Raw genomic sequence first — 17645 nt, 5'->3', positions numbered from 1 at the left:
TACTTTCTCAAATTGCTTCGAGTGTTAATTGAGATCAGGTAATTTTGAGCAAATCTGAGAATCTAGGTTTCCAAAAGCTCCAGAGTCCAAAGATTGAAGATAAAAATGTTTAAAAAGATTTAGAATTCTTTAAATATATTTAAACTAAAGTTAAAGAATCTACGCCGAAAATAATATTAATCTTAAGACTACAGTTTACATCTTAGCACTTCTAAAAAGGGAGTCATTATTTTATGTGTATTCTTAAATTTTAAGTAAATCTTTGAAATTTGCTTTTATAAATTGCTGCCATTTTGCAAATATTCTTTTTCGAAATAATTAAAGTATATTAAATAATATATACGTTTGTTTTTTGTATTAAATAAATTGAAAGAAAATTATGTTGTGCTGTAGATTGTTTCTTTTAATGGCAACTATTTTTTTTCTATAAATACTTAATATTTTTCTAAAATTTGAATATGTAACTTTAAATAAGTAATTAAAAATATGAAACAAAATATGATATTTAAATTCAGTGCGTTTAGAAAAAGCTTTCGAAAAATCCTTTTGTTTTAAGTACTCTTCAAAGTATCCTGCTCTTTTAAGCTTCTGTACTGTATGTTAATTACAAAAAATATTTTTGATAATGAGGCTATTAGCAATACGAAAATCTGAAAATTTCTACGAAGAAAAAATTGAAAGAGATTTTAGAAAACCAAGAACTTAATTGATGAATGGTAAACTTTTTCAATTCTCTCTTTGGTTGTATGGAATCTCTTGGAGCGAAAATTCTTGCATTTTTTAAATTTTCAGAATTGAAAGGTGGTTAAACAAACTTGTAGAGAACCTAAAAATTAAAAGAAATTTGGGATTTTTTAGGATATAATAAAAATATTGTATGTATTTAGATTGTAACACTATTTTTACACATTTAATAAACATTTTTTAGTCTACAGAGCTGCCTTTTTTCATTTTCCTCCAACTCGTGAAATACATGCAAATTGTACTTATCCATTAACTATAAAAAGTTACTTGATACTTATTATAACGCATTGCACTAATTACATATGAATTCTTTGCGAAATAAATAATAATCAATAATTAAAATTGTATATATATTTTTGCAGTTTCGTGTATTCTCATTATTGATTAGAATTACAGATGAAACGTGCTCAAATCTTATACTTTATTATATAATTATTATATAATTAATAATTGCAACTCTATACGTTACCTTACTATCACGATTAATTGTAATCGGATTTTGATAATTGATAATTAACGTTGTTTTTTATTTTTTTAAAATCGTTTTTAAATTGATTTTATCCTCGGCGTGCTAATGAGCAGGAAACAAGAAAAAAGTAAAGGTAAGTTTACAAACCACTTTAGTAATCCAACTTTGTTAATAAAAAGTGTTCTACATAAAAAAATAAATTTCCGTACATTTGAGCAAAGCATGTTTTGAGCGGAAAATTTTCCCATCATTGTTTCCTATGTGCGAAAGTCAACACGTAAAATGAAAGATTTTAACAAGACAATTTAGACAAATTTTCAAAACTTAAAATCTTCCGGGTGCTACTTATTAGCAATAACAAAATCAATTTCGTTAGATTCATCAAATATTGAACTGCATTTTTCGTTTGTATATTTAATTACCGACATCCAGAACGTTTGAGTGTCATTTTTCCAGCGACGAATGTTCGACTCGGATTTGAATCTTTATGGTTCCATATATATTGGCAATTTTATAAAATCATAAATATCTTTTCGCACACGCCGAAAACTGATTGTTGAAACTGCTTCTATACCGCGTAATAATTGCATAAATGGGAAAAGAAAAGAAGCAAACTCATTCGGTGTGCTTTAAATAAACGATTTGCAATTCAATTAAGTCGTGGACACGAGGTTCGGTGGATTATCGGACGTCTCGCTGCCACTGCTGCTGTAACGTGGCTGATCCTTCAAAGAAGACGAGTCGGCGACGACGGGGCTGCCGGAGATGCAGGAGTGGTTGGTCACCGATCCGTAGGTATCTTTGTACAGGCAGAGGCCGCAGAATCCTGTCGCGCTGTAAAGCGGCAGATTCACTAGGCCGTTCGACACCGCAAAGTTCCTGGAAACCACAAAGGAGATTTGACGAAAATAAAGAAAATATATTTTATAAAGCCTGTGAAAAAGGAGCAATCAGCGTGATCGGTGTTTCCATTTGCCCGAAGTAAATGCAGCTTTTATTCGGCGAAACATTAGGAGGAGAATGGAAACTGTTACTTAAACTGCGGATCGCGTGTCAGCGGACCCTCTTTGCTCGCTTACGCTCTAAATACCTGACTGGTTGTTAAACGAAGACTGTTATGAGATGTGTTCCGCCGTTGCGATCTTAGCCATTCAGAATCGTAATCGAGTTTTTTTTACGATGTTATCTTAACAAAGGATTTATAATAAATTCGACATATCTGTTATCTTTGTTTTTTTAAATCATTATATAGTGTTTTATGTTGAGTATCTAGAAAGAAGAAGGTATGTTGAAGAACGAAGTAAAGAGCGAATTAATTTAGCAGATACTCAGAGTAGCACAGAGAAAAGTTACATTTAAGCAATGTTTAAAACCAAAACATTTTTTAATATGTATAAAAAACGGAGACCGGTAAAACATGTTAATATCTAAAAATTAAATACTTTTTTTTTAAGTGCGCATCATAAGGGTAATAATTTTCATTCACAAAAGATGATAGAAATAATAATTCCAATTGATAGAGCACAATTTAAAACAAAAAGTCTCTTAAGATATTATAATTTAATGCGACTTTCTAATTTTCAATATTTAAATATTCAACAATTGTTTCCTAAATGACTGGAAAATTTAAATGAAGTTTATCAATATAAACTTTTAAAGGATATTTCGCATTTGCGTTGAAATTGATCCTTGTCAAAGCTTTTTTGTTGAATTTTTGACACATTCAAGTGTTAATTTAACATGATACGATTACGTCATTTGAATATTTCGTGTTAAACTGATATTCAACATTTCTTAGTCTTAAAAAGTAACACGATTCATTGCTTTCTAACATGTTCATCTTTTACATTAAATTCAAAAATTTTGGGCGGACCGTTTGGTTCCAAAGTGTGTTAAAATTAACGCAAAAGTTTGCACACTCTAAGTGTCTCCGAATACTTTCCGGGGGCGAATAGATATTGCGACGTTCGGGACGTACGCTGCGACGCGTCCCGTGAACGCGCGAGGGTTGCGAGGCAAGTGGATGAGAAAATCCCGCGGTTAGCACGGGGGATGCATTTATCCGTCGTTTATCCGGTTTATCGAGCGTCAGGTGCATATCGACTGAATAACACCGGGACCACTCTCCCCCCCCCCCCTTATCTCTCTCTCTCTCGCTCTCGTTCTCGCCACGGGAGCGACAAGGGTAGCGAAGGAGCGAAGGGGTGGCCGAGATTCGGCGGACCCCGGAGCCGCCGTGCGACCGACGCTCGGCTACGGGCGAGTTGATACGATGCGATACGCCGCTAAATAGCCTTAAGTGGGATTACGTCTCCGCTATTGTGATCTGCGGCGGAAGGAGGAGCGCTCATACAAATTTCGGTCTTTGTGCGGCGCCCGGGGCGTTCTCGGCGCCTCGCCTCGCCTCGCCTCGCCTCGCCTCACCTCGCCCTCGCCTTGCGTTTACGGAGGGTGCCGAATTCATCGGCAACGTCTCTCCTCCGGACCGTGCCCGGCCCTGTTCTCCGGAATAATTGTTGTTCGCGACGGAAGCTCGATTTCAGGTGAGGTGGCTGACGGTGGTTTCCACGCGATTCGGGATATTTAAGGGAGCGTATCGAGTTTCCGTGAGACTTTCGGGAATCGGAGAATTTGCGGATGTGTAAAAAGCCCAGGATGACACCTGAGAGTAATCTCATTTTGAAGTATTAATTAGGGGGGCGCGTTGAGAAGAAGAAGCGTTTAATTACGAAATGTTGAAATGTTTTGCTTCGAACTGTGTTCAGATTTAAAACACTAATTCTAAGTATTTTAGTATTTTTAATTAAAGCACCGTTAACAAATGTTAAAATAGCTTTGATATCTTTAAATGAGACACTTCGTCTTTGAGCTTTTAGATCATTTTTTTCACGCTCTAAACTAAAAAAAAAATATATATATATATTCCCTAATTAATGATTCCCTAATTGAACTTCAAAAGGGCTTTATTATATTAATTTATCTTGTCGCTATTAAAATATTTGTCTATTTAAAATTATAAAAAATATATAAAACGTTCTATCGAGAAAATGGAAACGATATTAATATTTTACGCATAATTTCTTTAAATATATTTAATTTTAAATAATCGGTAATTTACGTCAGAATTTTAAATTAAATTTTATTTGTAATTTCATAAACATACATCGTATTTATGTATACATATGTATATATTCTCTGAAACATATTTGTAAATGTATTCTGAATCTTCAAATGTTTTTTGTATTCATAATCGCACATAAAATTATAAATTCTGTCACAATTTGTAAATTATTTAAATTGGATTCGTTTAGGAGCTTAAATTATTTTAAATTGTTTTATCGAATAAAATGTTGCTTTTTATTTTTACATTAATAACTGCTGATGCAGTTATCAATGTATAAATAACCAAACAATAAATTTGATAATACAAAGTCCTTCAGTTAAAAAGCATATATTTTAATTTTTTTTAACTCGTTTTGTTTAATTCAATTTGTCATTTTTTCTTTTAACTTTAAAAATCTCTTTTAAAAGCTTTAAAATTTTTCTCGAAAATCAGACTTTGTATGAAAAATTTTATTTTATATCTTGCATTCTTACTTCTTTCTCTCGAGAAGGAGTTTTTAACATTTCGCGTAACCAAGTTTTTAATTAAATTTTAAGCTTGTAAAATAAAATTTATTTGGAGAAATTATATGAGGACTAGAATTTTGGGTTTCCATTCTCTTTGCCAAAGTTGGGAATCATAAAATTTTAAGAACAGCTGATGAAGCTAATGACCGCACATTAACAGCTGCATTGAAAGTACGATACATCATGCTGACAAGATAACAAATCGACTGGATGCATCGTGCGTGGGATGCAAGGACGTGGGACGTATGCGAAAATCGCCACATGTTCCATATGGTCCTCTTATTTTCCCCATGTCAGTTTGAACGAAGAGAAATTAGAATAGTGTGGCTTAAGTAGTTTTGAGAAATAATAGTAGTGAATAAAGTCCTAATTTAAGGAAGAATATCCTTCTGGAAAAGTGGAAAATTTGATTCTCTTTTTTTTAGAACTTAAAATATTGGAAACGCGTTTATAAACTAATCAGGTAAAAAATAATGTTTATTCTGATGAATATTTTTTTTAGAAATTTTCAGAATTGCTGTACAATTTTTTTTTTTTTAGGAAATTTCTCAGATTGTTTATAAAATTTAAACATTTTTCAGAAACGTTAAAAAAAGTCAATTTGTTTCTAAAAGTCGTAATATACGTAAATTCTAAAATATCCTAAGATTCTTAAGATTTCTCATTTTGAAAAAGTAAACGGTACTAATTATTTTGTTAGTAAAATAAGTAGAAGCATAATAATATTGTAAACGAGTTACCGGTACTGCTGATCTAGTTGCGCCTTTTCGATTCTTTTGTCCTTGGCGCGCCTATTCTGGAACCAGATTTTGATTTGCGTCTCGGTAAGTCTTAAGGAAGTTGCGAGCTCGAATCTCCGTCCCCTCGAGATGTACTCTCCCCGTCGGTACTCGACTTCCAACCTCAGTGTCTGTTCGCCGCTGAATGTCGTCCTTTGTCTTCGCGGTCGGCCCTCTTTTCTTCTTCTACGCGCCACTGCGAAGAGAGAAGTACAAATCTTCAGGAGCAAACGTTCCTTTTACACATGCATCAGAATTTACTCGTGTGACACAAGATATCTATATTTTATTTGATATTTTCATTTTATTTCTGTATTTAAAATGCAGATATAAACTATTTTCAATGTATTCCTTTTTAAAAAAGAATTAAAACTTTTCAGAATATTTTGACACAGAGAAGCAAAATAATAAAATATAAAGATGGAAAAAATGATTTTAATTTAATAATTTTATCAGCTACAACCTAAAGAAATTAAAATAATAAAGATATTCTCGTTCGCAGGATTCTTCTTATAATTGCAATTAATTCACAAACAAATAATCGCAACATCGAGATTAATGTTGACTATGTGCCCTTTATCAATTTAAAAACTGGACACACATGTACTACATATACATAAAAAAAGAATATTCTTGTTTTGACAATATCTCCAGTTTCAAAACGGAAATCTTGAAATGAGATTATATCGCGTTAAATCAAAAAGATTTACTTGAATAAAGATTTATTTCAAAATTTTATATAGTTCAACCAAGAAAATAATATTTTTGTTATTTAAGAATAATTTCCTTAAATGGAAAAGAGAAAATATTGGATAGAAAATACTACATGTTTAAATCGAAGATTATAATTTTCTTAGAATAAAATTATCAAAACAATTATATCATATTTTTAAAATAATACTTATAGTATTAAAATAAGACTACAATATTTTGAAATTCAAGATTTTCAAATTCTTCTAAGAAGATTATAATATTGTTGCTATGAAACAAGGATCGCGTTAATTTGAATACATAAGTTTCAATTTGAAAGTCATTTTTTTTCCGTGTATGATTTGCTTTTAATAATTCAATTTGATTCTGGTCTTCGCTTTTAAACGCACTCGGTAGGGATTCGTGAAATAAATCTAGGCGCACTGTAATTTCATCTTTTTCACGTGACAGAGAATAATTAGAATGCACTTGTAAAAGATGGAAGGAGGAGGAAGAAAAAGAGCGATATCGGAAATTGAGGCTTCCCGAAGGCTTCGCTCAATCTGGCGTAAAGCAGACACGGGATACTAATTGCTCCCTGAACCTCATAACCGCTTAGAGCAGTTCGGTAAATTCACACACAGTTCGATAGGCTTCAAGAACAATGCATACAACACAAAAGTCCTTACGAAAAAAGTATCGTAAACGAAGGAATAGATTGTATCTTTGTATTAAAAGAAACACATGTTGTTTCAGGTTATCCAAAACTGGATTGACTGTGCGGAAAGAAATCCAATTCCAAAGTAGAATTTTTGAAGATAAAAACAACCACCGTAGAAAATCCATCGCGAAACAGGCGACCGAAATAAAATCCTACAGAGAGGAAAGGTATATGTTTAATTGTCCACTGAAGCGCACACTGAGAAGAAAACTGTAGTTATACTAAATATATAAAAACTTGAACGGCGTGTGAAATTATCGACTTGATTTCGTCAATTTCTACAATTTAACTATTAAATACTTGAACCTTAATCAAGTTAACAATTTTTTTCCTCAACGTACGACATGCAATCATCATTTCGATGTCGATTAGACGTCGAATTGATGTCGAATTTATTATTGTTTCTCGTTGGGTATTATTAAAACGTGTTACATTTGGTAACAATAAATAAAGATAAGGAAACGAATGTGCTCATCTCCATACAACATTCGATGCCGCGGCACCTGTTAAGCATCTCCGCGAAGTTAAATGCTCTCCCCCTCCCCCGACGTTCGGGACAAATTGAGAGATCGCGGGGAGATCAAATCGCTCGCGGAGAATACGTCGCATTGGCATCGGGGGGGTATAGCAGAGATTCCTCGTGATAGCACAAGTCGCCGCAATGCGCGACTTGCGAGCACCCGGCGTGTATTTTCCGGCGAGCCGAGTCGCTTGGAAGGATAGGGGGAAGGATAGGGAAGGACTTGTGAGGCTTATCGGATCCACGGGGGAGAGGAGAGGGGTTGGGGGGGGCTTGAGGTTTTTCAGGGAATACATCACCGCGGCCGGTGTATTTCTCGCATTGAGGCGCGGCCAACTGCGTCCCCGTAATCTCATCACAATAATATCGCGACGAAGTGTCGAAGCGGGATAAAACCCGCGCGCTCGCGCGCGCGCGCGAGCCGCGTGTGCTTCGTCCTCTCGATCGCGATGGTGGTTTCCGCCACGCGCAAACTTTCCAGATGAAGAGTGAAATTCGTTAATTCTCCCCCTCCCGTCCCGCCGCGGGACGTCCTCTCCTCGGAGAGAAAAAACAAAAAAAAAAAACAAAAATCTCCGTTGGGAATGATGTCCGGTCGAAATGTATTTCTTCACACCACGTTTGTCTCTGAAAATCCGTCATTCAACCGTAAAGAGGATGCGTTCGATCGGTACTCACCCGTTTTACAGTCGACGTACTCTTGACGTGCAACGTCGTTTCCGAAACGGTTGGAAAATTTTAGGAAATTCCAACCGGTAAACATGAAATATAACATGTAATGTATGTGTTACATATATGTTACATATGTTACATATATGTGTTACATTCGGTTTGCTGGGTCTCGACACGTCGTGATTACCACACAGCAAAGAAAGATCGCAGTGACAAGAACATTGCGAAACGTTGCTGCAACATTGCAACAATGTAATGTGTTTCGGCATTTCTGATAACAAGTCCGCTCGAAAATGACGGTTTGCCGGATGTTCCCATTGCTATAACTGTTGTAAAAACTGTTGTAAAAACTCCAACAAATAATAATATTTTGTACCTGAAAAAGCTACGATTTTCTTATCAAATCCTATTATTTTATAAAGATCCTCCCGCGTAAGACAGCCTGCAAAAAGTTCTCTCTAATTTTTGTTCTTTTTAATAGAGAATGGAGAACTAAAAAAATTAAATAAAGGAGATATTTTTTGAGAGATTTTTGAGAGATAGGCGAAAGTCTTTTTTGTTAAATTTCAGAAGCACACCTGAATTGATTTCCTCGAAATAATTCCTGTGTGGGACTGTGGGGGCCATTGTTGCGCGACAGAGGAGATCGCCTCAATATCCTCTCCGTCTGGACGGTCGGTCTGCCGTGTCCGCTCGGCGTCACGTAATACGACATCGCGAAAATCTGCTTACTGATTCGCGAATATACTCGAACGGCAAAGGCGCCTTTCGCGATCCTCAGCTTACGGCGAGAGGAAGAGGGAAATATGAGAGAGAAGAAAAGAGAGCAAGAGAGAGAGAGAGAGAGAGAGAGAATCATGCTGTCGGAGACGGGCGCGTTATGCAGTCACCTGCATTTCCGTTTATGTATCTCCGTATGCAATTTGCACGAGTGGAACCGAATGTTTGTTTCTATGCGAAAATAGATTGCAATGGTAACAGATAGAATGTTACGTGGAATCCGTGCTAAAATTATAATTTTCCTACTATTTGAAATATACAGGGTGTCCCAAAACATGTAGGTCAACGCTCGTAAAAAGGTAGAAGGGATCGAGATGAATATAAAAGTCCAATATTGTCTTGGGTTAGATCCACCAATAATCGAGATATTAAGGTATGGAATCTGCAAATAATCTAATTAATTTCTATCGTAATTGTGAACAGTAAATTAATGCAAGTTTATCATACATTCACGATAGATTTTTTCTTCCGTGTTATGGCTCGAGCAGATCGAGCTCTTCCCTCGGCGCGCTCTCATTCGCATAATTTGAAAAATGATATACCTCGATTATTAGTGGACCTAACCCAAGACCTAACCCAAGACAATATTGGACTTTTATGTTCATCTCGATTCCTTTTACCTTTTTATAAGCATTGACCCACATGTTTTGGGACACCCTGTATATTTCAAATTTGAAACTTAAAAAATGTCCTTAATATCCAATTGACAATCCATGTGTTCCAGCATTAAGATTTCAATACACGCGTGAAATGTCTAACAATTAACTCTCACTCAATACTACCTATTTTTTAATGTAGACAAAAGAATAAAAAGATTTTCGAATAATCACAAGCCTTATATACACTGAAAAAAAGGCTTGGTTATAATAATCCAGCTTTGGTTAAAGTTACCCAGCGCCATGGTGAAATAGTTTCAACTAAACGTATATAGGTAAATATAACGAAATAATTTGGTTAATGTTAACAAATAAATTTATTAAAATGTATACGCGACTTCGTTATTAACAAACTTTGATGATTATTACCAAGTAGTGATAAATATAACTAAATGGTTTGATAAATATGAATAGATCGTTTATTAATATTTATTAAATTGCTTAGTAATTATTATCATACTATGTGTGACGAGTATAACATATATGTTCAAACATCCAAAAGTTTCAGAACCAACGTGAATTATCTAGTTAATTGTCTGTAGTCACAGTCACTCTCATTTGGAATTAAAAAAAAATACTAAAAAATACAATTACCTACTTTCTAACGACTTACAACTTACTTTCGGTCTTTTTTTTTATTCTTAAAACGAGAAAAAAAATTTAAATTGCAACTGAGCCTTAGAAATTTGTTATCCAAAAGAGTAAAGCGTTCGTTGAAGCTTAACTGATATTCTTTCAGGATGGCGGAGGGCACGTGTACTTACGGAAGGCTGAGAATCCTTGGAAGTGGTGCTCGGCCACGGACTGATGGTTCGGCAGAACGTGAAGATGTGACGGCAGCGTGGGCGGATGCGCGAGCTGCGTCAGATGGAAGGTCTGACCGGGCCCGCGCGGAAGAAGTCCGTGCAGGAAAGGCAGTTTCACACCTGTGAGTACCGAATCCCTCCTCGTCTCCTTGCCCTCGAATACTTTACTACTCGCGACGTCGTTTGGCACTTTATCGAGGTCCTTGGAGTGTGGCACCTTCGCACAAAACAGCGGAACGTGACGGTTCGATCCGGAAGTCGACTTGAAAGGCTCAGCCTCGAAGGCCCAAATTGACTTCGAAGTCGATCTTTCGAGTTTCCGGGAAACTTTTCAGAGACTCGAGAGAAATCAGTTGTGCGTGGAGAGAATTTTCTCTTGGAATTTAATCTCGAAGTCGTGGTAGTCGTGAAACAATATGGACTTCGGAGAAGTTTGTTATAATTTCAGCAAAATCTAGTAAAATTCTTAAAATTTATCCACAGAATCATGATAAACTCAAGGCAACATGGATTTCGAAGAATTTTATTAATATAATTTGATTAAAATTTTACCATAAAGTAAGGGAGAATAGTTATAAGGGTGTATAGTTATAAGTTGAAAGAAAGACGACTACAAAGTGAAGATAGGAAGATAGTGCGAGAAAAATGTTTAGATAGGATTATATTGTATTTTATGTAGGATTCTCTTCTTGGCCATGCAATGCTGAAGCGAATAAAGTTTATTATTATAGGGAGAATTCTTGCGATAAAAATAATGTAGGTTTATAGCAGAGCAATAAGATTGGATATGTTACATGATATGAATAAAGCCATGCGACGTATCAGTTAGGATAGATGGATAGTTAAATGGATGGGATAGAAGGGGGAGGGGGTATGTGATAGAAAAATTGTAAGCCAAGTCCCCTTCTTGGCATCGTAATGAAGTGAATAAAGAATTAATTAATTAATTAAAATTTTACTAATTCCTCTCTCTCTTCGCGTGAAATTGGGACGATTCAATACAGGTTTATTCTCGTAGTTTTCTTAAGACTCATGCATGAAAGACTACGTTGCAACCCAGTTAGAAATAGTACATCGAATCGACATCGATTCGACATCGAAATCATTATTTCGATGTCTATTCGACGTCGAATTGGTGTCGAATTCATTATCGTTTTCTCGCTGGGAATTTACTACAATTGTTTAGTTGCATATTAGCGAGGAGAAGGGTGCATTCGTGTATACTCACAGGCAGCATTTTGTGTGATTCGGGTGAATCGGGGGGCGCGTGCGACGCTTTCCCCGTGATTTCCGGCGAGGAGTCCAGGCTCCCCCTCGCATGGTCCTCGTCCTCGTCGTCCTCCGTTTTCTTCGTCGCCTCCAGGTGGCCGTAGAGCCGCGCGAAGAAACGCCGCGGCGACGACGGCCTCCTCGTCTTCTTCGCGGACATTTAACGGGTTTATGATCCGCAGGCTCGATGGCTCATACGGAAAACCGTGGAACACTTCTCTTCGAAAGTGAAACGCAGGATGGTGCACCGCGAGAGAAGCCTCTCCGCTTAAATATAAGAATTCCTTCGAAAGCGATTCAACAGACGTTCCTTCTCAAAGACCGAAGACTGAGTCTCGCAAGTCTCTGCGCTTGCCTTCTAGGATGAGTAGATCTTGAATTCTCTTAGAAAGGGAGAAAGAGTCGGGATTTCCTCCGTCGAAATGCCGTCAGATTCGAAGCTACGGAGACGTTTCCGAGCACGTTTTCGTAGAATTTCCAAAACCCAAATAAACTGTCCGAATTTCCAACAACTCGCGGAGCTTTGCGATTCTAGAAATCGAAATTTCCCCTCACACTTATCCCTTGCTTCTTTTTCTTCTTACTTCTTTTTATCGTCCAGCTGAAGTTCATTTTTCACTCGACCCCGTGCCATGTGCGGGCGAATTAACTTCACGGGACTTCATTGGAACTTTCCGTCCTTCCGGGCACAGCTTGTAATTGAAGGATCCCGCGGGACGATTTTTCCGAGGAAGCTTTCGAGGGGCGAGGATCGTCGAGGATTCCGAGTGAGCTCGCGAGAACATCAGTTTCTGCGGGGTGACACGCGCGTCTGAATCACCTGGCCGTCCTCCATTCTCTCACCTCGTGCTGACTGGAGGCGAAGGAGCGGAGGTGGTAGGGGGATGCTCCCTTCCATCCGGAACGTATCACTCCACCCTCTCGTCGGCCGCCCTCTCTCTCTTTCTATCCCGTGCGGCGCGCTGCACCGCCCCCCTATGCGAAATCGCACGTGCGGCCGCATTTGTGCGGCCGAAAATTTCGCTTCCTGCGGACGGATAAACACACGCGATATACCCTTACGTCCGGGGACGTCCGTCCGGATCGTTCTTCGGCCTCCTTCGATTTTCCTCGAACGCGACGAAGCACTCGCTTCCAAGGACGTTGCACGAAAATCACGAAGGACTAAGATCTAACGAATCGAGTACCTTGATTCATTTAGAAATTTCCCAGATAGCACAAAATATTTATAAAATATTTATAAAATATTTATAAGAAAGAAAAATATTTTGTACATATTTTTATGTCCGAGTTTGTCAGGTATAAAAAAAATTATGATAAACATTTATGAAAATAATTAAAATAAATATTTATACCATTATTATCAAAGAATATAAAAAATATTTCAATTCATATACCATAAACATTTTGAAAATATATTCTATGTATTGTTGATAATAATTTTTGTATCATTTCTAAATGGTTTATGAAAATAATTATATAATCTTTAAAAAATATTTTTTTGAAAATAAATTTGTAAAATATTTATAAATATTTATGATAATATTTTGTGTTATCTGGGTTATATCTTTTTGATGGAAATATCAAGAGATGCGATATTCGCTGTAGAAATACACTTCCAATATAATTACGTTAGGATAAACTATATCCTTTTTATGGAAAGAATCACCATTTTGAATAGAATAGAGAAAAGGCCATCGATACTGGTGCACTACTTTTGTTTTTGGATAGTATTTCTTAAAGAAAAGTTGAAAATAACATTTTGAAAACGCATATGTAAACTATATAGAAAGTGTCTTCTGTCAGGGTCTTACATTGTATTTCGTAATAAATAATGATTTTGCAATATATTTAAAAATAAAACGTATGAAAATTTAGGCCCCAAAATTGACATAGCGGATTACATTTTTTTTTCTTTTTTTTCCCTTAACATGAGTCGTTTGCACAAAATATTTACAAGTTAATGCAGAATTCCTAGAAGCTTTTCATTTCGATGTAAAATATTTCATTGTCGATTATATAAATGTTATGCTGTTCTGGAACATATAACGCTATATAAAAATTAGATTAAATCCGTTTTTATAGAGAGATTTTATATAGACAAAAAGCATGAATATGAACTGTAGGTTTTTATTTCTTTAATTATCTATAAAAGCAGATCATGTTTTTTATCAATATTAATACAGTGCAATGTTTCTGCAACTGTTTCATTTTTTGATTTTTCAAATGAGAAAGCACGTTTTATAAATACATATCAATAGAACAGGAACAATAGAAGAAAAAAAAAGTATAAGTTGCTCTAATGATCGCGAATACCAATCATGCGTTGCTCCGCGAAGAAATGAAAGGGGGTTTTCGCGAATAAGAATGAAAAAAAAAAGGGAACGCGCGTGGTTTAACGTGAACAGCGGGATTGCTGTGAGTTCATTCTATTCTCAATTTTCTTGCAATGAAACGATGCGTTCTCTGATGAATCCCGATTATTATTACCCGTCGGCATTCAAATATTTCCCCTTCGATTCTAATCTTTGATTGAAGCATTATTTTCTATATACTATCTCTTTTTGTTTTCTTTAATGCACTTCATTTTGCTCGTAATAAATTGTTGTTATAGATATATTCAATAAAATAATACACATATTTTTCCTTTTTATTCAATATAATTACACGTTCAAGTATAAAGTGATAATTTTAATCAAAACTGCATGAAATTTAGATCTAAAAGAGGTCGATTTATTTTTTCAATATTAAAAAAAATTTTTATTACTGGGTTGGTTGTTCAGCGACCGTACTGCAGTGATCCTTTAATAGGATGTCCTATTTTATTTGTATTATTGTTTTATGGTTAATATTTTAGTCAATATGGCAGATTACTTTTTATGACGGGTATTTTTCCACAATTCGGAATTGATTTTTCGGAAAAAAAAAATTTCTCTTTTTAATTTGTATTTGCTAGAATTTATTGTCAAATTCAGAATCCATAGAAGAAATTATCTGTGAAAACACAAAGCATCGTTAATCGAAAATTACATTTAGAAATCTGGCATCATTTTATTTTAATTTCGCTTCGCGCAATATTCCCATATTCATTTTTTAACATTATTCTCTCATTATCTTCGATTCGCGCATCATACGTACGTTTTATGCATTGCCGTTCTATTTCTCAAAAAAGATCAAGCGAGATCAAGCAGCAACGGAACAGAAACAACAACAACCGCGGCAACAAGCTTCTGTAAAGCCCCGGCTATTAAACGCTCGGCGGCTAAAAAACTTGGGCAACACTCCGCAACATCCCAGCATCCATGGACCCCGCGCTCCTCTCTCTCTCTCTCTCTCTCTTTCTCTCTCTGTCCCTCGTACCACCACCCCCGTCGGCGTTTCCCGGATGATCTGATTGTTTCACGTTCGCATGAGATTTACCTGCACTCTGGCGACGACGGCGGCGGAGCGAGCGGAGGAGGCGCGGATTCTGGATGCTGGACCAATCGGGTGGGCGGTCGGGGATCGATGTAATTAGAGAGGAGCCAACCCGGACGTCCTCGCGGAGGTGACACGGGGAGGCATGCGCGCGGGCATCGGCGCCGGGCGACGCCGACGCCGACGCCGGCGCCCGCGCCGCGCGCGAACGCGCTTCCGCGCGCGGTGTGTGCATGGGTGTCTAATTCCCTTTGTGCGTCGCCTATTGTCGGCATTACGATTATTACGCTCACGTTGATGATTTCGCTCGTCGTCGTGTAGTCGTCGTCAAGCGACGCGACAATACAATTATCGTTATCCCCGCGGTCAATACGCGACGCCGACGACGAGCGGCGTCGGGACGTTGCAGATGCGCGCCGTTTATCGACTCGTGTTCTCCGGAGAACGAATTATTATTATTATTATTATTATTATTATTATTATTATTATTATTATCGCTATACTTTTTCCAAATGGTAGCAAAACACAACGAGGCCATTCAGAATAATATTTTGACTCGGCCATGATTGCTGAACGAATAAATAAATCGGAGTCGCGAGTAAAAATTGCGATGCAATCGCATCGCTGCGCCAACGTGTTTAAATATTACAACTCTTGTTTATTTTTATTTATAAACTATATATGTTTCGTTCAGTTAAAGTCGTTTGAAAGTATATCAAAATTTATTTGAGAACTCGAGTATATTAATTTGCACATTAAAATCTACAGGATCTCATCTCCACAAATTCGGAGATTTTTGGATGTCACGGATTGATCCGTATTAAATTGAACACGACAGTTAATGTTGCTAATTTTCAACGTTTTTAAACCAATTTTTTAAATAAAGCCCGCTATTGAATTTATTACTTAAGAACGCGCTTTATACTTGGAGTATATGATTAAAAAATGTGATAAAAAGTAAATAAAGAAAATTAAAATCGGAAGCCATGCATCTTCCGTGCAATAAAGCTTTATAACAAAATGGGAATGTCAATAATTTAGAAGAAATTCGCGGCAAAGTTGATTAAGTATACATTACTTTATTATCTAAATATTATATAAATTTATAACATTAATAAATTTATAACATTAATATATCAATATATGTATAAAGATAAAAATTTAAGATAGCGTTTAATAATATCGATACGAGCTTTTAATTTTCGATCAATTTGAATAAAATCGGTACTGTCACTCTTGAGATTTTTAAATGCAATTTATTATTATCATTATTATTAGATTTTTATTGTCTTCATATTTTATTACATTGTATTATTTTTCTATCGCGTTAGCATATTATTTTTTCTTTTTAAGTCTAAAATATCTGTGGTTAAATTCTTTCATACGTTTTTTTTCACGGAATAATTTAGAATTTCGATTTCACGTGTCACAAAACACAAATTTGATAAGCTCATTAGTCTCCATAATCGGACTGAGAAAAAAAACATTGTTGAATCAATTGAATTTGAGTCAATATCACGGGCTGCCACAAACATATGCTATTGATTCATCTGTAACGTTATTAAATTTTCATTTGAATTTGTAAAAGAAAAGCATGGCGTGTTGATCAATTAATAATAAAATAGAATTAATAAAATAAATTTTAACTAAATTGATGTTGTTTATTCAACATTATTTTTTTCTATACATACCATTTGTCGTTACCTATATATAAAATCTAGATAATTATTTAGATAAGGATATGACTTTATTTAAGTTCTATAAAAAAAAGACTTTATCTAAGCTCAACTATCCATATTAATATTGACATCGTCTTTAAGTTATCAATAACAACAGAAAACTCCCTCAGAAACAAAAATCTTTTCATAGTTCACTTGAATGCCTTTAGAAAAGTTCTCGGATTTATGAAGAAGTTTTTTGTTCCTACTATTGTTATGTGAATAATCATCCACTTCAATTTATCATTTATAAAAAGAAAATTATAGTTCCATTAAAAAAATTCAAAGTATTTTTGTACTTAAAAAAAAAAATGTATTATTGATTTTTAAAATAATAAATTATAGTTTGAAATAAGTATAATTTGTTTATACCTTTATCGAAATATTGTAAGGATTTTTAAAATTGAAATTGTTGCAATGATCAATTTGTATATTTAACAAAATTGCGAAAAAAATAAAATTGTTAAAAACTTAAAATAATAAAAGTTAATTGTTAGAATAATTTATTAACCTTAAAATTATTAAAATAATTTTCCTTATTATGAAAAAAAAATTTTAAGTAAAATATCGCGATAATATGTAAAAATTAATTGTTTTTTTATCACAATAAATTAATGGTGCTACATTACTTTTTATTTCAAGAAGGACTACTCAGTCCCTTTGGCGCAGAGGATAGCGCGTTGGACTTCTAATCCAAAGGTCGTGGGTTCGATCCCCACAAGGGATGACTACCTTTTTTTTTTCTCCCTCCTCCCCGTTCTTTGTTTTTTTATG

The 17645-nt window shown here is 35.4% G+C and overlaps 1 protein-coding gene, 1 long non-coding RNA gene and 1 other non-coding gene across 3 annotated transcripts; 1 reads left to right on the top strand and 2 right to left on the bottom strand.

Annotated features, from left to right (window-relative positions):
- Nucleotides 1-590: 590 nt before the first annotated feature.
- Nucleotides 591-13012, bottom strand: LOC105835590 (homeobox protein rough). Its single transcript, XM_012679037.3, has 4 exons — nucleotides 11696-13012; nucleotides 10426-10684; nucleotides 5584-5818; nucleotides 591-2092 (listed from the first exon to the last, which is right to left on the bottom strand). The coding sequence occupies exons 1-4, from the start codon at nucleotides 11894-11896 to the stop codon at nucleotides 1867-1869; spliced, it is 921 nt and encodes a 306-aa protein (XP_012534491.1). The 5' UTR covers nucleotides 11897-13012; the 3' UTR covers nucleotides 591-1866.
- A 629-nt stretch (nucleotides 13013-13641) lies between these two features.
- Nucleotides 13642-17364, bottom strand: LOC118645821. The gene is made up of 2 exons (XR_004963429.1): nucleotides 14875-17364; nucleotides 13642-14730 (listed from the first exon to the last, which is right to left on the bottom strand). It is a non-coding gene; the product is annotated as an uncharacterized LOC118645821 (long non-coding RNA).
- A 161-nt stretch (nucleotides 17365-17525) lies between these two features.
- Trnar-ucu lies at nucleotides 17526-17598 on the top strand. Its single transcript has one exon. It is a non-coding gene; the product is annotated as a tRNA-Arg (tRNA).
- Nucleotides 17599-17645: the final 47 nt, after the last annotated feature.

Source organism: Monomorium pharaonis, chromosome 5 (genome assembly GCF_013373865.1).
Source record: "Monomorium pharaonis isolate MP-MQ-018 chromosome 5, ASM1337386v2, whole genome shotgun sequence".
NCBI classification, from domain to species: Eukaryota; Metazoa; Arthropoda; class Insecta; order Hymenoptera; family Formicidae; genus Monomorium; species Monomorium pharaonis.
The sequence above is the reverse complement of the archived record's forward strand: the minus strand, read 5'-3'. Positions and strand labels throughout refer to the sequence as shown.